Genomic DNA, 19,120 nt, shown 5'->3' on the forward strand with positions numbered 1-19,120 from the left:
TATCAGAGCACAGACGCCGCAAGGATGGAGGAGGAAGGCGGGAGAAGAAACGAGACGGGCCAGAAGACAGCCATGCGTTACATTGACATTTTGTCAGCCAAAATGTACAGGTTGTAAAGTCACCAAACATGAAAATATCGGAGCAGCACCTGGTGTGCAGAATCATTCAAAGCAATCGCCGTGGATTTTATGGGTGAATTGGTGAGCGGCAAACTCCCAAGTCCCCTCAGGTCTGTGCTAATTGGCTGCGCTTGCAGCGCATCAATCTTCAGCTTAGCAGGGCCAACATCAGCCGTGGCGTGGCGTGCACTTCAAGCAGCCATGTTGCGGCAGGAATTGGGCCCCCCCGAGCCAAACCAAACGGAATATCTGTCGGCGGCAACACTTAGGAAGAAACAAGGCCGACTTAACTAACAGCTGGCGAGCCTCCCGACTCGCCGAGCCCAGCAGAAGCGTCTGCGTGTGCGCCGGCGACGCAGTGTGTCAATATTTAGAATTATTTCAAGTGACGTAACTTGTAAACGGAATGAGCCAAAGGAACGCCTTTGCAAAGCTCCCCGGCAACTATTTGGAGAAGCAATCAGTGACCACAGAAAAGCCACTTTGCTCATTTACACTCATTTGCTTTGAAATAATTCAAAATAAGTCCTTCATGATACATGATTTTTTTCCCCCTTAAAATGTCACCATTACCGCCCAACCTTTGCATCTGGGCAGTGAACCGAGATGGGCACCTGCACGCCTCCTGTTTGATCAGCAGGGGGCCGCCCGCGTTGCCCGCGTTGCCCGCGTTGCCCTCGGGCCTGCTTGCCAGTTCTCCAGATGGGCCCGCAGAAACCCACCGCCGCACCCACACGCTCCTGACCTGGCATGGAGATCCGTGTCTGCTGCCAGTTTGGAGTAGGCAGTATTCAGTGGCAGCTACCTCGAGTAACCCCCCCCCCCCCCCGTATATCGTACTGCAGGGGTGTCAAAAAATGTTTGCCGCGGGTTGCATCATAGTCAAACGGATGAATAACTAGCTTTAAAATCAGAGAGTAGTAAAAACTGTTCAAATACTTTTAAAAGATCCATGTTAACATAAATTGCTAGCAATATCTGTATTTTTTTTTTAAAAAGTGAAGACAATTTGATGAAGTCAATGCACAATTTGTCTTGGCGGGCCGCATAAAATGATGTGGCGGGCTGTATCCGGCCCCCGGGCCTTGACTTTGACACCTATGTCATACTGTATTGTATTTTTTTTGGGTGATTTCCAATGTGAAAGTGCGGCAGTTTATCACGACCCAATTATAGCTCGGAGGTCGTGACCTTCATGTCAACACGCACACACACAGCTGTCAGCATAATGGCAGCGGAGCAGACAAAGTAGGCTAAAACATTGTCTGCTCTGCTGGAAGACAAAAACAAGTCTGGCTCTGAGCACGCCACCATTCTTGCTCGACCTAAAACAATGACAATGGCTTTTGCTTGGGATTGACAAATATGAACATTTCCTGGATCTGTTGCGCAATCTATAGAGTTGGCTGTCAAATTTTAGAAGAACAAAACAAAGGAAATGTGACATGAAGTTTTCCTTTCCAAGTCCGAATGTTGCTTCATGCCAGGACATTATTGACTTTAAAGAGTGGCCAGGATGCTCCAGCTTTCTGGTGTCAAAAGTTTTATCACTCAGGGCTGCTTTGACGCCAATTTGTGCCAATGTTAGGTGGACATATAGTATTGTCTACATCTGACTGCGGACATTCCTCGGCCCTCTTTGGCTTCCTCAGAGGTGTGTGTGTGCTGCGTAAAGGCTTTTAAGAACCCGAGCAGAAGCTTCTGGAAGCCATGGATAATGGATGAGCACTCGAGACCTTTTGCTTTACGTTCCCAAAGATTTTCGCCGGGCTCGTGGACCACCAAACCATCCACGCGCTCGCACAAAGCGCTTTTTGTGCGCTCGCTATTTGTCTGTCCTCAACGGCTTCGGGATAAGAACCCGGACGTGAAAATTGTGCCCTAGCTTTCGACCAATCAGGAGTTGGGATGCAGAGCCGGTTGCGGTTCGAGGCGCTGCAACTTCTCAAACGTGATAAACTGCGATTCGTCGCTTATCTTCGACTCCAAAGCGACGCTACTCTCAAATCCAAAGCCATGCAACGCCGCCATCTACGGGGATCTGTTTGTCATGACAACATAATTGACGAATAGATTCGTCGGTGGCAGTAAAGGGCGGAATTACAGTTGACAACGTCAAAAAAACTCATCAAGAATAGATTTGCATGACGACTTCATGTCCTGCTCTGTGCCGATTTGCCATTTTCGGTTAATCGCTCCAGCGTTTGCCTTTCGAGGTTACTCCAAACTAAATGTGCGCACAGGGGCAAGCGTAAGTGGCGACGGGCCGGCGTGGTCGCCGGCAGCTAATGGCTCTCGCTCTATTGCAAGCTCGGCGCGGGCCCCGGAAGGCATTAGCGTGGAAGGAGGGAGAGCGTGTAAAATATGAATGAAGGGAGTTCCTCGCTCCAGAACAAAAACAAATGTGTTTTGCAAACATTCGACGGAATCAGATCTTTTCCATGAAGACGCGTGATGGATGTCATTTTGCACATTTTCTTCGTTTTGAAACGTCTCAGCAGGCCACATCAGTGAGATGACAGAAGTGTAAAGAAAATGCCTGTGTATTATAAATAACCCTGATCAATAATGAATGACAGCGCAGCTCACGTTTTCCCAGTCCCGGTCGGTACGTGACTCTCGGGGCGAGGATGGAGGGAAAAAAAAAAAAAGGTCCACCTCCATTCGCAGTCTCCAAGAACAATCAAAGTTGACGTTTTGGGGCCCGAACTTGCCGTCGCGTTTGCGTGTACATTACGAGGCCGACGGCTTTGCATGATTTATTCATCGGTGCTGTCTGCCCGGCTGCCGCCGACTTCGACATGCCTTGAAATCATTACGCCACATGCATTATTGAATGCGCACGCCGGATAACTACGGGAGATATTTAGCTGGGGTATGCTCACTTACCGCCTTGTCTGCTTCTCTTACCGGCCAATGCAAATGATGGCACATGGACTCTTGATTTTTTTACCTAAAAATCAAAATGCAATAAGCGAGCATGCTTCATCACTCCGATCGACGACGCTCAAATCATCCCTCCCCGTTGAAATGAATCAAAACGCCATTAATTCGTCCCAGCTTCCCCAAACATCCCAACCAAGTATTGAAGGCAAGGCGTCTCTCCCCATTGAAATGAATAGAAACACAACTAATTCGTTCCAGCCCCAAATTTAAGGCAAGGCATCTGGATTTATTGAGCGTATTTCATAAACATTGTGCTCGACGGTTACATCAGAACTTTTCAAAGGCAAAATAATTCAAAAAAAACAGCATAAGTACGAAATGCTCCTGCAGCATTTTTGCTTTGAAGATGTATTCACGTCCTAACTCCTGCAGCAATGGCATGCATTTGAAATTGAACTTAGGGACTTGGCAATCCTATCCAAATCCGCACTGATCTTTGCCCAGGTTTCATAACTTCCCACTGCCTGTTTACCGTCACTTTGCTCGCCGCCACCGTGTCGGGTCATTGCCCGCCCTCCAGCGACGGGTCGCTTCCCCGTTCTAAAAATGAAGAGCGGCTTTGCTTACTATTTGGCCGCTTATCGAGTTTGCGGAGCTTAGGTAAGCCTTTGACGTCAGCGCTGCTGATAAGATGTTTGTGTGCGTTTAGAAAACCTGGACGTCATCCGCCGTTCTACTCCAAAATAGCTCTGGAAACGCGGCGGGCGGGCGGGCGAGCGGGCAAGTAAATACATGCACACACACACACACAGGTAAACATCAAGTCGCTAGTCACAGATGTTCTCATACTCTGTACAGGCAGATAACAAAAAAAAAAAACTTCACATTAGACAGTTTTGTGCCAGAACCATCTGCGATAGGTGAAAATCTCGGATCCTATTTATTTTATAAGCCACCCACAATTTGTTATCATGTTGAAACATACTTAAGATCGGTGGAAATGTATTTCTTTGCAAAAGAATATAGATAGAAGAACAGTGTCACTATATGACGGAGGTAAAAAAATTTAAATAAAATGTCACTCAGTGGCTATGAAAAGCCTTCAAAGCTTTGTAAAGCCACTTTATGTCTCTTAATAGGAATGCAAGATTTCTTTATTTTTTTGAAAGCAAGAAAAGTGGTTACCACGTGAAAAGGCCAGGCAGGTGGTGCCCACTCATCAAGTGAAAGCGTCTGGACTGTTTGTCGGGCTGCTGGTGGGTAGGAGGAGCGCTCTGCCGTTAACTGCGCATGCGTGGACCGACTCACACACACGCACACCGAATGCGAGTCGCTCTGCTCGTCATCTGAAGCGTCCCCAAATAAAAAGCAACATCGGTCAAATCTTGACAGGCGACAAAGCAGAAAGTGACCCCCGCAGAAAAAAAAGAGAGAGAGAGAGAGTAGGAGGGGCGAGGGAGCCAGGGAGGCAGCTGGAGGGCAGACCTGACCGAGCCAGTGAGGGAAAAGCGAGACAGAGTGGGAAAGAGCTCTCACTCTGGCTCTACTAGGAAAACATCGGTCCGCTGTGTTTGTGTGCGAGAGTTTTTTTTTTTTTCCCCCTTTACGGACTAAGCAGCTCACTTGACTTTTCCACTTTTTCTCGCTGGCAGTAAACCTTGCTCCGAGGAAGCGCAACTGATGGGTAAGAGCTTCTTGTGATTGCTCTGTATGGAATGGAATGGAAAGCGTGTTTGCTCAACCTTTTCCGGAGCCTCCTGACGAGACTTGTTTGCGTTGCGTCTGAGTCAATAACGTGGACTCAATCTGGTTCTCTTGCCGTTCTGGCGCTCTCGCTGTTGCCTGGCCGGTCCGCCGGGTTGTCGCTCTCCTCCTCCTCCTCCTCCTCCTCCTCTCCTTGGATGAGCTGCTTGCTGTGTGTGTGTGTGTGTGTGTGTACACACTCATTTGCTGCGTGGGTGTGCAGTCAGCCTTGAGTAGAGCCGCCAGTGTTTGTTGAATGGTCCCGGTGTGTGTGCGGAGACTCTCCTCCAAGTGGACGGAACAGATGGCACAGGGTTCGCATCTGGACCTCCCCGAAGCTTCTCGCGCTCCGCTGTGCGCAAAGGTCGACGGTCAGTAATCTGTCACAAATAGGCCTCGCCGAGGTTTGTTTTGAAAAAAGTTGAGGCCACGTCAATTGGGTTTTGAAGGTCTGCCTGGAAGTTCTCAGGTTCGCCCTGGCACGTTTCCAAGACATGCTCCATTGAAGACTCCGACTTGTCCCGAGCAACAAGTTGTCTGTTTGATTCCCTCAAGCCCGAGTTAGCTCCAGGTCAGCGTCGTACTCAAGTCGTAGCTAGCTTCGAGAGTAGCTAGGCCCGCGGCGGGATTCGCCATCATTTGGATTGGCGGTGAAACATCTCGGAGCTGTGCCTTTGGCATCTCTTATCTTATCTGCAATGAATGTGAAGGATTTTTAGGGATGACCTTTGAGATTTACCCGCCAGTCGTGATGCCTTTTCAACCTTGCAAAGAGTTATCGTTGCTAACATGTTGATGTCGTTGTTGACCTTTGAGCACATGCAATAATCAACCTTTGAACGGAAGGGTGGGAAAAAAAATGCTGAAATGGGTCAATCTTATTGATACGTTTACATCTGATCAACTTGATGAAATGAGCTCATTTAAGAATCACCCTTGGTGTCAAGATCTGTCATACGACCTTTACAAGTACAACACGCGCTGATGCACCAGCATGTCTGGTCCGGCCGCCACACCCTTTCTTCTCTCCTCGCCGTTCTGTTGACGAGGTGTCAAGTTCCAAGTGCCGAGCATGTGACCGGCTGGCTGGGCCAGTAACCAATCGCCGGCCGATGGGTCGGCGGGGATATGTGGGAGACGCTCGCCAATGGCTCGGAGGTCTCGACGAGCGGCAGCGGGCCGGTCCGATCTTTACAAACGGATCGCATCTCAAAGTAGCCGAGCGAGAGAATTTGTCTGTTTGTGCGTGTCAATCAAAGTTCTTCTCACCCTGTCCGGTTTTTGAATTCATCAAACAGTTGGCAATAAGCTTTTCTTCTGCTCTAGTTGACGTGAGCGCAGCAGCACTGCCCTCGCAGGTGCCCCCCACCGCCACAACCATCCTCCCCATGGACCTGCGGATGGTTGACCACCATCATCATCACCGCCACCATCACCACCAGCAGCAGCAGCAGACCCCGTATGGATTGCACCCGGCACCGCCCGACGAGCCGAACAACGGGCCCGTCGTCGGTGAGCGCCGTTGATCTCGGAGCCGCGACGACTCCGTTCGGTGCAGAGGCTGATGGATTGATTTTTTTTTTTGAAGGCCACCAAGAGCAGCAGCTGCAGCAGGAGCTGGTGGCTCTCAAACACAAGCAGCAGCTCCAGAGGCAGTTACTCATCGCTGAGTTCCAGAGGCAGCATGAACAGCTGTCCAGGCAACATGAAGCTCAGCTGCATGATCACGTCCAGGTGAGGGAGCCTCGGCCACATGGTGGCGCTGTCCAGCGGAGAAAAAAACAAAAAGTTTTAATCTTCTGAAGCAAACATCGAGCCAGTTTGAGTGAGCGCAAAATTTCAAGCAACCATCAACCATGAATCGGATCACTTCAACGATCTGCTATTGGCGAGCTAAACGATGAGGTTAATCAATTCCCGTCCGATGATCCACTCTTGTGTTTTGTCGTCAGCACCAGCAGGATCTGATGACGCTGAAACATCAGCAGGAGCTGCTGGAGCACCAGCGCAAGGTGGAGCAGCAGCAGCAGCAGCGGCAGCGGCAGCAACGCAACGAGCAGCAGCTGGAGAAGCAGCACCGCGAACACAAGCTCCTGCAGCTCAAAAACAAGGAACGCGGACAAGAGAGTGAGTGCTCGCTCAGAATGCGATGGAGACGGGAAGCCGGGAGAGGCCGGCTGACTTTGCGCCTCCGTCTCAGGCGCGGTGGCCAGCGCCGAGGTCAAGATGCGACTCCAAGAGTTTGTCCTCAACAAGAAGAAAGCCTTGGCTCATCGAAACCTCAACCACTGTCTGTCGGGCGATCCGCGCTACTGGTACGGGTGAGTGGCGCGAAGAAAGCATCAGCAAGTTGCCACACCCATGTCGGCGTTCAGAATGCTCCGTCGGACTCAACGAACGCACGAGCCTTGCGGGTTTGGTGACCTATGACTATTTTTTGCAACCCGCAGGAAAACCCAACACAGTTCTCTGGATCAAAGCTCCCCCCCACAAGCGCTGATGTCAGCATACCAGCACGCAGCGCTGGGCACGTACGACGCAAAAGACGACTTCCCGCTCCGCAAAACGGGTAAGCCGAAGCAGCCATCTGACAAATGGCAGGCATGAGGGCTTTTATTTTTGTCTGCCCCCCCCGGAAGGACCCGATGGCTTGATAGCGGAATTCAACTTGTTGTTTGCTTTTTCTACGCAAAGGCCCGAACGCTTTTATTTGCGGACGTCTTGGCCGTGCCCCGCCCCGTTTGCTCGTCGTGTTTGGACAGATCCAGACAAATCCCCGATGCTGTCCCGCCTCAACCTTTGCCTCGGGGAAACGTGCCGCTCTCGCGTCTCGCTCTCTGGCAGCTTGTGACATCACCAGCGCCGCGAACAGGAAGTGAGGAACACAGGACGCCACTGTCTGACGAGCAACCCTGTCACGCACCGAGCGCCCCCCCCCCCCCCCAGGATGCACTGTTGTGCGCGTGCGCCTCTGACCAGCAACCCTGTCACGCACCGAGAGGCCCCCCCCCCCCCCCCCCTCCCTCACGGTGACCCATTTCAGTGATGTCCATGTGAATTATAGATATGCTGAGAATTATTTTCCGTCTAGTGAGCTCAGACAAAATGCAAGAAACGAATCGGCAGCCAAACACTTTGGCTGCTGATTAGTGTCAAAAGTTTGGGATCCACTCGGTGGAGGCATGTTTGATCGTGTGCGTCATACGATATCTATTTATTGATGTATTCATTTCTTTATTTAGTTATTTTTCCATTGATTGATTTGCAGGAAGGGATTTCCAAATATGCTTTGTTCTCTCGTCGAGCGCATTTGTGGACCGTGATGAGCGTCAAAGTTACTTGATGAACCGAGCCAGTTGTCTGAATCAATTGTGCCGCCTGCATTTCCGGGAATCGGCCCTGCTGACTCTCGGCCAAAGTATTGATCGCTGCACATCTTGCTGCTTTTCCTTGAAAAAAGCTGAATGAGCCACTCCGCGCGGGTGACAACAACTCACCGGTGTTCCAATTGATCAATATGTTTTGTCTAATGGAAGCAATTTCCTCCCTCGTTGTTGACGCTCTGATCGAGGTGGGATGGTCCTGAAATGTCTGCAAAAGTACAAAGCCCACCAGCACAATGTTGAGAAACACAAAAGAGCAGAACCCTCGAGCGTCCCACTTGAAACCATGTGGAAAATTCCAGATTTGCTTCATGTGTTATTTTTAGCTTTGGGTATTGCTGAGATTGAAAAAAAACAAAACTGAAGAGGAGGAGGGAAAGTTATGCCAAGGGCAAGGGAGAGGCGGGGAATTAGCGGAGGTGAGTCAAAGCGCCAGTGTCAGCAGTAAAAGCAGTCTGGGCCCCGCGCACGCGCACGCACACCGCGGCTTTTTTTTTTTTGCACGCTCGGCGTTAACGAGCGTCAAAGTCACGATGCCCTCGTGCGCTTCTCTCGACCTCCCTTTAATCCGCCGCTTTTTGTTGGCTCTCATTGTTTCAAACTTAGTTGTAGAAAGGGATGCGTCAAAAGTCGTTCTCAGGATGTCCGCTGATCTCTGGGAAGAGGTCACCACGTTTTCCAAGCGCCCCCGCTCCGGTCATTAAGCCGTGAAGAAAGCTCCTTCTGTTTGAGATTTTCTGACGGGGGGGCAAGGCCGGGCAAGGACCGCCGCCATCCACCATGACGGCTAACTTTGCCCTTGTGCTCTTTGCAGCCTCGGAACCCAACCTGAAGCTGCGCTCGCGGCTCAAGCAGAAAGTGACGGAGCGCCGCAGCAGCCCTCTCCTCCGCAGGAAAGACGGCCCCGTCCCCGCGGCCAAGAAACGCTCCCTGGATATCGCCGGTGAGCGCATTTCCACGGACGCCACCTTTGGCTCTCGCCAATCGCCAATGGCTTTTCTTTCTTTCAGACTCGGCGTGCAGCAGCGCCCCCGGCTCGGGTCCCAGCTCCCCCAGCAACAGCTCCAGCAACATCCCCCACGAGAACGGCGTGCCCATACCCGGCAGCCCGGGAGAGGTAACGCCACCATGGCTTCTCTCTCACGCACAACCCGAGCGCGGCAAACGCGCCTCTTCTGTCCCCCATTCAGACGTCCCTGCTTCAGCGTCTGGTTTTGAGGGACGGCTCCGTCAGCCATTTCTCGCTTTACACCTCCCCGTCGCTGCCCAACATCACCCTGGGGCTGCCGGCCGCCGCTTGTCCCGGAAGCGCCGTAAGTGTCCAATGGCGTCTCAAGCAACTTGAGGGCATCTTGCGTAAATGGCAGCAAGCCGCTTTGATTTCCTCCCTTCGGTATGTCTCGTCTGACTTCCTTTTGCGTCTCAACAATGTCTGGCTTCTTTTCTTTTGTAGGCAATATCAGGACATCAAGACGCGGAGAGCCGCCTGGCCTTGCCCGGCGCCGCCGCCATTCCTTTGACTCCCCCTTTCCTGCCCGCCGCCGCCTACTTGGCATCTTCAGGTCTGGAGCGAGAGGGGGCGGGAAGCGGCGCGGCTGGCCACGCCCCCCTTCTGCAACACATGGTGCTGTTGGAGCAGAGCCACAGTCCAATGGGTCAGTACCGTCGGCAGTGAAAATAGTTTCCAGCGGCTCAGTTATTTCTTTCAAATTGAAGGTTCATAACGGATAAAAACAGAAAAGTCCCAACGGCGGCGGCGCTTTTGTGTTTGTCAGTCGGCTTAGGCGGCCTGACGCTGGCGGCGCCTTCCGTGTCCAAGCTGGCGCGGGGCCATCACCCGCTGGGTCGGACCCAGTCGGCGCCCCTTCCGCAGCAGCCGTGCGCTCAGGCCCAGGCCCTGCAGCAGCTGGTGGTCCAACAGCAGCACCAGCAGTTCCTGGAGAAGCACAAGCAGCAGTTCCAGCATCAGCAGCATATCATCAGCAAGGTGCCGTGGTTTGCTTACTTTTCTTCTTCTCCTTGATCATCCACCAACTACGTCGTCCATCTTAATCTGAATGAGCATAATTATAAGATTGGAAAATGAGCAAGGATTAGGATTTTAGCGTTTATTTAAAAACGATATTTTCTTCATTTGCCCAAATGATTTCGATTGAATTTCGATTGATAAATGAACACCAAAGTTTTGTTTGTGGTCCTTCCTAAAGGTGAGTGAGTGATGCCCTAATGTCTCCAAATCCAAATGTACAGCGGGCAATCCAAAAAGTCTCATGAGCATTTAGTCTGTGCGTTCATGTTCTGTTGGTCGTCATGGCAACTGTTCTCCCGGCGATGCTGCCTCCCTCCGTGTATGGCTTCCAGGAAATGTGACTCACCCTAATGATGGTGGGCGTGTGTGGCGCGCTGGTGTGCGTATGTACAGTAGATGCCAGGTGCAAATGAGGCTTGGGCCAAGGACAAGCAAACGTGCACACACACACACACACACACACACGTATGTGAGAAAATTACCTGAAGACTTCAATTATTTCAAGACCTCTTAACCCTTGTGCTTCTTAAGTCTCTCCACAAAAAAGGTCCTGGATGCTTTCATGAATCATTCATATGCCCTCTTTTTTATTTATGTATTTTCTGGGTTTTTTATTTATTTATTTATTTATTTATTTATTTATTTATTTATTTATTTATTTATTTATTTATTTATTTATGCTCTTGACAAACTTATTACTTACCAAAATATCCCAAAACTCATTGACATTGTGCGTTGCTAATTAGTGTGCAAGCGTGCGTGCATGGCGTGGTTGCCCCGCTCCCACTTTGCTTGCACTTTTTGGTGCAGAGAGAGAAAAGGAAGGTAGTGAGGACGAGTGCCGATCGCTCCAGCGCGCACCACTGAGTGGCTGTTTTGAGTTTGTTTGGAAAACAAGGACGGGGATGAAGCAAGAGCCTGCGCTCTGACGTCAATGAACTGTTCCCTGGGCAATATAAACCCCCGCCCCCCCTCTCCTCCTGTGTGTGTGTTGCATGCTCAAACAGTGTTCGCTCCATGTCTGACCTACACAAACTCCTCGATGATGTACTAATAATTCAATCACACAATGATTCTTAAAAAAAAATATGCCTTTTCGCTACTTCCTCAATTTTTAATTTTTTATTTTTTTGGTAGCGCTGCCATCATTTTTTTCCCTTTCACGCAGGCCCGGACACGTTAGCCATGCTTAATGAGGCTCGAATGCTTGAAGTGAGAAATATGTAATGTGCCAGTGTGACATTTGCCGCATTTTCCTTTCCGCTCAGATGATGTCCAAGACTGGCGAGCAGAGCTCGGCCGCCGGCTCCACGGCGAGCGTGTCGTCGAGGCAGCACCAGAGTCACCCGGAGGAGACGGAAGAGGAGCTGAGGGAGCACCAGGGGCTCCCGTCCTCCTCGCCGGCCTTTTGCTCCGTGGCCATCAAGCAGGAGCCCCTCGACCCTCCCGAGCAGGACAACAGACAGGCCGAGCAGGAGCTCCTCTTCCGACAGGTGAGCGAGCAACTTGAGATGCCTTCTTGCAGTTAGATGAGTTTTTAAAAAAATGTTAGCATAAAAGGAAAATACCGAAATAGCTTCTCACAATTATTATGCAAGATGAGGTGTTTTTTTTTAATATATATAAAGGAAGCGAGCAGACAGCCAAGGCAGATGGACAACAAAACACCTCACTCGCACTCGCGCTTGAACTATTCTGTCAGTTTCATTCGCACCGGAAAGTTCTGCAACACCACAGCGCGGGGCGGGGCGGGGCGATGGTGGCGAGCGTTTCTCTCCATGCCGAGAAGAGAAAAGCCGTCTGTACGTGGCCCGCGATTGGTTGGCGGCCAGTCCAGGGTCTCCCTACTTTCTCAAGCAACATGTTTGCGACCGTGAGACCTTCCTCGTGTTTGCAAAGTCATGACCCGTTTTATAGACGAGATAAAAAAATAGCCCCCGGTACTTTTTGAAAGCACACAGTGTTACGCAATTTATTTGCTAGCTTTCCGCGACCCGCCGGTTGAGAACGTGCAAACACTCATGACACCAACAGATTGTGTTTGTTGATGTCGTAAAGCGGCAGCGGCGATAACATCTTTGCGAGACGCGCGCGCAAACCGACGCGCGTCGTCAGGACGCCCCGTCCGCTTCCTGTCTCGCTCTGGCCCATCCCTGCCGGCTGCCGACTCGCCGGCCTCGGCCAAATTCAATCAGACGCTCCGCCGGCTGTCGCCATGGCGCCCCCGGTGTAAGCGGACACGCCTGTCGGGATGGCAACGCACGAGTGCTTGACGGCTTGACTCGGGGAGTGGAAAACGCTCGCCGATGCTTACCTCGAGTTTCATCAGATTGGATGTACAAGGGCACTTTGATGTCATTTTCACTTTTCACAGCCCACCCAAATACTGTTGCTTTTTTCAACCTCACGCGTCAGCAGTCGCCATCTGGACTCCCAGTTTTAAATGTGTGCCCAGGGCGCCCTCTTATGGCCAGAGCGAGCAAGCGCAGTCCCTACTGACAGACCGAACGTCCCGAAAACAGATGCTTAAAACCTCCGCTTGGGTCTGGGCGACTCATTGAAAACACAGATTTGCCCCTTATTTGTTTGCAAGTTGACTATATTGGTGTACGCTAATTAGCTTTTGCTTGACGGACATTTGGGGGGATAAATGAGCAAATAAAAGAAATAAATGCGGGCCCACCTCACTTAGCAGAGTGTGTTTGTGTGTGAAAGCAGCAAGCCCAGCTGTTGGAGCAGCAGCGCATCCAGCAGCTGAGGAGCTACCGGGCATCCATGGAGGCGGTCGGCTTGCCGGTTAGCCTGGCCGCCCACCGCCCCCTCTCCAGGGCCCAGTCCTCTCCGGCGGCGGCCTCCTTCGCCATGATGGTGCAGGAGCCGGCCGTCAAGACGCGTTTCACCACAGGTCTGTTGGGAATCATCGTTTTGCAAGGAGGAGCGAATGTCAGTGTTTTGGTGTCGATTGCTCAGGTCTGGTGTACGACTCGTTGATGCACAAGCACCAGTGTATGTGCGGCAACACAAACAGCCACCCGGAACACGCGGGTCGCATCCAGAGCATTTGGTCGCGTCTGCAGGAGACGGGCCTCAGAGGACACTGCGAGGTAACCACTTCAAAAGTGAATTGAATGTGATTGATTCCAAGTCAAATGGACCCCTTTTAAATGGCGTCCTTAAATACCAATATGGTATTTGAAAATGATCCTCATCGATTGCGTTTTGATTAACAAACCAGGGCCAGAGCGCAAGAGTGGCTTTCGCCAATAGGGGGCAGTGTTTCGCCAGTTATCGCCTTGAGCTCACGTTTCTGTAGTCCAACTTGAAATAGATGGAGACGTGTTCATTCCGTCCCGTACATTCATCATTTTCTCGGGATGGCTTTGAGGCACTGGATAGTTTCAGAGTGTGGCTAATAGGTCTTTCTTGTGTCCAGTGCATCCGGGGAAGGAAAGCCACTCTTGAGGAACTCCAGACGGTCCACTCTGAAGCTCACGTTCTGCTGTATGGAACCAACCCGCTGCGGCAGAAGCTGGACTGTAAGTAGCGCTGCCATTCAGCGCTCGCAACTAAACAAAGCAAAAAATCGAGTGACTTCTGGAGACGCTGCAGCTCTGCTTACCTTTTCTTTGCGTCTTTGGAATCCGGCAGCGAGCAAAAGGTTAACTTTGTTGTGCAATCTGACTGGCAAGTTAAAGAATATTCTATTGTCCTGCTGTCAACACTTTGGGTTTTATTTTCTTGCTCTCAGTGTTTTTTTTTCTCCCCCCATGAAACAGATCCTCTAAAATTGACTCTCCCAATAGACCCCATTGATGTTTTTTTTTGTTTTTTTTAATCCCAGCCCCAACCTTCAGCTTTCCCAATTAAGGAGTGGCCTTGAACACTTACTCACTCCTGCAATAGGTCACAAAGTCAAATGCAGAGATTTGCGAGTTATGCAGCAATCTGTGAGAATTATTCTTCGCTTTTTCTTTCTTCGTCTCTACAATCAGCAGTCATCTCATCGGCTGTTGTCCGCACATCCGATCGAACAGAACCGCTAAGCTCACGCTAAGTCGCTGTCCAGCCTGACGACCGCTCTTGAGGAATCTTAATTGCTGTTTTTCCCCCCTCTCTGCTCTTTTGCTCTCAGGTTCCGTCAGTCCCATGTTTGTGAGATTGCCATGCGGCGGCATCGGGGTAAGTTGATCAAAGCGCGCCATTAAACACGTCTGGCCTTCCACGCTTAATTGTGTTGTTGCAACAGCAGTCAAATGGTTTTGGGGTAAACAAATAAGTCCTTGACTCGCAGCAGCCACTCACTCTGCGTCCCCCGCCTCAATAATAATTCCATTACAACACCCACACGCACAATCTTACCGCAGTGGCACGCACGCACACACACACGGAGCCCCCGTCAAGCACCGGAGGCAACAAAAGCTGTTGCTCGCCTTTCCGCTGTGTTTGTAATTGTAACCAGATGTGTTGTGCATGAGAGGTGTGTGCGTGCATGTGTGTGTTGTTTGTATAACAGTGTGTTGGGGAAATTAGCGGGACAATAATTTGCTTTCTTGCCAAGTTTCAAGCGGCCGCGGCGGCGGCGTTTACCTGCGGCTCGATGTGCACCTCCATTAAGAAAGTTTTTCTTCATCTCGTCTCCCTCCCCTTTCCTGACCCAAAGTCCCACGGGCCTTTACGGCTCGCTGTGGTGGGAACAATAAGCGCCAGAGCTGAGTTCTGCTCTTTCTAACGGCAAATGGAGCGAAATTGTTGTCTTCCTGTCATACACATGCATACAAAATGCACACGCTGGCTCACAGAGGAAAGGGGGGCTCAAATTAGCCTGTCAGCCTGAGGAGAAACATCATTCCATCACAGCAGCACGCTTTTTTCTTTTCTTTTTTTTTCCCTCCTTACATCATGCGCACGTAAACATCACTTCTTGCCTCGAAGCACCAAATCTTGGCCCTTTTCCCATCCTATTGGTCCCCTGCAAGCCCACTTGAATACAATTGCCAGCGATGGATTCCTCTCAATGCTTGCTCCTGGAAGACCCCAGAAGTTGTTCATGCAATGTGCTCTTCCCAAATGCATCTATGAGGAGATGCTATGAGCAACAGAAATGGTGGCGCAACAAATTGAACTGACACTGGGTACTTTTATCCTCTTTATTTCTATATTTTTAATCCTCCGTGTGTGTTTTGCCAGGTGGACAGCGACACCATTTGGAACGAGGTCCATTCGTCCAGCGCGGCTCGACTGGCCGTCGGCTCGGTGGTGGAACTGGTCTTTAAAGTAGCGTCGGGAGAGCTGAAGGTTGGTCCATTCGCAAACAAATGAGGTTCCTTTGGTTGCTTGAAGAAGACTTCCTGCATTACATTTGTCGGTTGAGGCCATTTTGAGGCAGACCTTCGCCATCCTACGGTGCCAGCCAGCCAGCCAGCCAGCCAGCCAGCCAGCCAGCCAGCCAGCCAGCCAGCCAGCCAGCCCGCCGTCCTTTGTCTGGACGAGCGGCTGCTTAGCGTTTGAAGGCAGCAGGGCGCCGCGCGGCATGTTGGCCCTTCCCACTAACGAGCCCCTTTTATTGCGCCCGCGCGGCGGCCACCTGCTGAGCAGACTTGGCGCTTGCCGTTAGCTTAGCACCCACCTTTGCGGGCCACATAAAATGATGTGGTGGGCCGTATCGGGGCCCCCGGGCCTTGGGTTTGACACCGGTGTCTTAGGGCATTACAATTGGTTCACACTGTTGTGTTTTTTTTTTTTTAAATAAATGGAGATTGACTGTCGGGAACATTTGTAAATAGCAAATAAGATGTCGATTTAGTAGATTAGTATGATTCTGGTTCGCCTAGCGGTCGCCACGGTTTCTCCTCTTAAATATCAACAACTTTGTTTCCAACTAGGAAAAGAAGAGCACGTCTTGTGTGAATATTATGAATGCGAGGTTAAAGTTGACTTTTATTGACTTGCCCTCGGCTTAACCCGAGTTTAACACATGCGCGTGCACACACACACACACCAGCTTCCACACGAGGTCGTCTGAGGAGCCCAATGAGCAAATTCCACCTGCGCCGACAACTGTCGACGCCGCAGGACGCCGTAAATCGTCTCCTCTCGCACTTGGCCGCCCCTCGCGACCGTGTTTGTTTTTGTCCCCAGTGACGTTTCAACGTTTGGTCTATTTTTCTGCTACTTGGAAAAATAACGTCGCTCGTGTCTCTCAGCTCTTTTTTTTTTTTTTTCTTCTTTTCTCAAGGCAGCTGTACAAGTTGTCTGTGGGCTAATCTCCCGACTGGCTGCTAATCCACAGCAGCTGCCTCAACATCATTAGTCCATCTTGCCTCACTTAACATCACCCTGGACATTTATCTCATGTCCCCTTATAGCGCTGGGAGTCCCCCCAAAACACTTGCCTTCAAGGAAAAAAAACAAAACACTTTTAGCTCACTGTGATGTGTGTGTGCGTGTGTGTGTGAGTCTGCGTATGTATGGGCCCAAAACGGAAATTTTCGAGGCGCAAGGAGATCATTTAGCGGTGCATAATGTTAATTGACTTGCCAATCAATATTCGCTTTTCATAATGCTGGGCAAATAAAAAAAAATCAAATAAATAATGAAATAAAATATTTCTTTCTTTTTAAAATGAACTAATAATGACTAAATAATAATGAAAAACGTACTGCTTGGAAATCGATCAAAATAGGAAAAGGCACTGGCGTGACCTGCACTTTGTTGTCTTCTGCCAGAATGGTTTTGCGGTGGTGCGACCGCCTGGACACCACGCTGAGGAGAGCACGCCCATGTAAGTCAATTGTCAGTGTGTGTCCTTTAAAGCTGGCGACTTGCAAAATGTTGACGTTGTGTCTCACTTGGCTCCGTCCTCAGGGGATTCTGTTACTTCAACTCGGTGGCCATCGCGGCCAAGCTCCTGCAACAGAGGCTCAATGTCAGCAAGATCCTCATTGTGGACTGGGTGAGTTCCAGACAAAACACTCCCGAGCGGCTCCCGAGGAAATGTGAAAATTGAACCTTTGTTCTCTCTTTGCATAAGCGATATACAGAAAAACAGATCACCTCTACATCCAAATGAGCCATTGTTGCTCTGTGATTTTTGTTGTTGTTATTTTGTTGGTACCTGCTGTTTGAAAGGGCCGCCACATTTCCGCACTGGTCGTGCAGCGTGCCGCTAAGCAGACGAGCGGCCACGTCCTAAGCGGGATATGTCGGTCCGAAGCCGCTCGTGGCTATTCTCCGAAACCTTTGAAGGGCCTTTTCATTTCCTCTCTGGCCGATCATCCATCCATCCGTCCGTCCCGCCAGCACGTTGTCGCGCCACTCTGCCACCATCCAGACAACGGGGACATTTTTTGACTGGAGCGTATTGAAATACATTCTTGCGTAATAGATTCTCAAGTCTTTTAATAGACACCATATTGTCGACCAGATCTTTTCGGGGGGAATTTGTATCCATTGCAAGGATCCAAGCCTGCCATCGATCAGGAAGTCAGCCATGTTGGTTTGAAGGCCTGAGATGGAACAGGAATTCGGCCATCTTGGTTTGAAGGCCTGAGATGGAACAGGAAGTCGGCCATTTTAAGGGAATTCCGATCATCTTGAGCATTACTTGAAGACATCTCGTTTTGATGAGACTTTCCCAGTGTGAGCTGACTGTTTTGGTTTTGCGTCACCAGGACGTTCACCACGGCAACGGCACTCAGCAAGCTTTCTACTCGGACCCCAGCGTTCTTTACCTGTCGCTGCATCGTTACGACGACGGCAACTTTTTCCCAGGGAGCGGCGCCCCCGATGAGGTACGATTCCGAAATCGTATTTCTTGATGAATTGCTCGCTGACTCGCTGGCAACTTTAGGTCGGCAGCGGTCCCGGTACCGGCTTCAACGTGAACATGGCCTTCACCGGAGGACTCGAACCACCCATGGGGGATGCCGAGTACTTGGCGGCTTTCAGGTAAGACTTCCTGTAATTTCTTGTCACTGCTGATTGGCCGACGTACGGACGGACGGAGGGACGCCCCGTAGCCCCAAAGCTTCCGCTTGTGCCACGTTGCGTTTGCAGGGGATCGCGGTTGAGCCGCAAGAAAAAAGATAAGATTATTGGCTGTAATGAAATCCAGAAGCTCTCTCTCTCTCTCTCCCTCTCTCGCTCTCATGCTGGCTCTCTCCTGCTCTCCTTTGGCTTGCTCAATGAGAGGGGAGAAGAATTAAAGTTAATTGAAAGCAGCTCTCCTCGGAGCCAGATGACATGGCTTTGAAGTGTTAGTGTGCGTGTGAGTGCATTTTTTTTCTCTCGACTCTCTCATTCTCTCGTCTCTCGTCTCTTGCCCTGCTCGACGTTTTTTATGAACGAAGGGGGAAGCCCTGAAGCTTTGGCAATGGAGCTTTTTTGTTGGCGGCTCTTGCTGGGTTTTATACCAACATGGCTTCTTTTGCACATTGTAAAAGATGATTACACGGACGTGCAGTTTTCTTATGAAGCGCATCGAGCATTTGCAAGAGTGTCCGTGACAAACAAACGGTCTCTGCATGAAGAACGTCATTCTCAAAGATAATAAATAAATACACAAAGCAACCAAACTGCAGATTTGATCTAAAAAAAAACCTTCCAAATGGAGCATCTCTGTGAAATGTGTTCCAAAAACACCTACATGGTCAATAGATCAGTCTTCCTTCCAAATTCCATCTTCCTCCCACATGCCAGTCTGCAAAGCCATTGCTGCAGCTCCTTCCTGCCGAACATGTCGAGGTTCGATTCCGCCGGGGTTAGGCACCAGTCATTAGAGCAGCTGCTTTTATCATCCTCGTCGCTCAAGGTTGGAAGAAGAGGAGTTCCGAGGCGGTCGAGGTTTTTCCCCTGGGCGAACAGCGGATCGTCACTGTGCCCCTAAGGCCATTTGAAACTACAGAGGATCTACGGCGGATCCCTGTGGTACTCCGCCGCTCCCCACCAAGCAACACTACAC

At 50.5% G+C, this 19,120-nt stretch overlaps 1 protein-coding gene across 9 annotated transcripts in view; it reads left to right on the forward strand.

The window, feature by feature from the left end:
• The window catches only part of LOC133159614 (histone deacetylase 4-like), a 37,831-nt gene that overhangs the window by 9,525 nt on the left and 9,186 nt on the right, over positions 1-19,120 (forward strand). For 3 of the 9 annotated variants that reach the window (XM_061286774.1, XM_061286773.1, XM_061286775.1), the window contains exons 3-22: positions 6,076-6,261; positions 6,338-6,483; positions 6,702-6,876; positions 6,950-7,070; positions 7,200-7,318; positions 8,947-9,075; positions 9,143-9,249; positions 9,323-9,445; positions 9,586-9,787; positions 9,908-10,119; positions 11,430-11,654; positions 12,877-13,066; positions 13,132-13,265; positions 13,595-13,697; positions 14,294-14,340; positions 15,349-15,456; positions 16,887-16,942; positions 17,026-17,113; positions 17,832-17,951; positions 18,011-18,108. In XM_061286774.1, coding sequence (XP_061142758.1) covers positions 6,138-6,261; positions 6,338-6,483; positions 6,702-6,876; positions 6,950-7,070; positions 7,200-7,318; positions 8,947-9,075; positions 9,143-9,249; positions 9,323-9,445; positions 9,586-9,787; positions 9,908-10,119; positions 11,430-11,654; positions 12,877-13,066; positions 13,132-13,265; positions 13,595-13,697; positions 14,294-14,340; positions 15,349-15,456; positions 16,887-16,942; positions 17,026-17,113; positions 17,832-17,951; positions 18,011-18,108 — 2,627 coding nt within the window. In that variant the 5' untranslated portion in view covers positions 6,076-6,137. Of the gene's footprint in view, positions 1-4,275; positions 4,691-4,748; positions 5,121-6,075; positions 6,262-6,337; positions 6,484-6,701; positions 6,877-6,949; positions 7,071-7,199; positions 7,319-8,946; positions 9,076-9,142; positions 9,250-9,322; positions 9,446-9,585; positions 9,788-9,907; positions 10,120-11,429; positions 11,655-12,876; positions 13,067-13,131; positions 13,266-13,594; positions 13,698-14,293; positions 14,341-15,348; positions 15,457-16,886; positions 16,943-17,025; positions 17,114-17,831; positions 17,952-18,010; positions 18,109-19,120 lie in introns of those variants that run through there. The other 6 variants (XR_009715720.1, XR_009715719.1, XM_061286772.1 and 3 more) reach the window with 5 other exon arrangements.

This window comes from Syngnathus typhle, linkage group LG9 (genome assembly GCF_033458585.1).
Source record: "Syngnathus typhle isolate RoL2023-S1 ecotype Sweden linkage group LG9, RoL_Styp_1.0, whole genome shotgun sequence".
Classification (NCBI taxonomy): Eukaryota; Metazoa; Chordata; class Actinopteri; order Syngnathiformes; family Syngnathidae; genus Syngnathus; species Syngnathus typhle.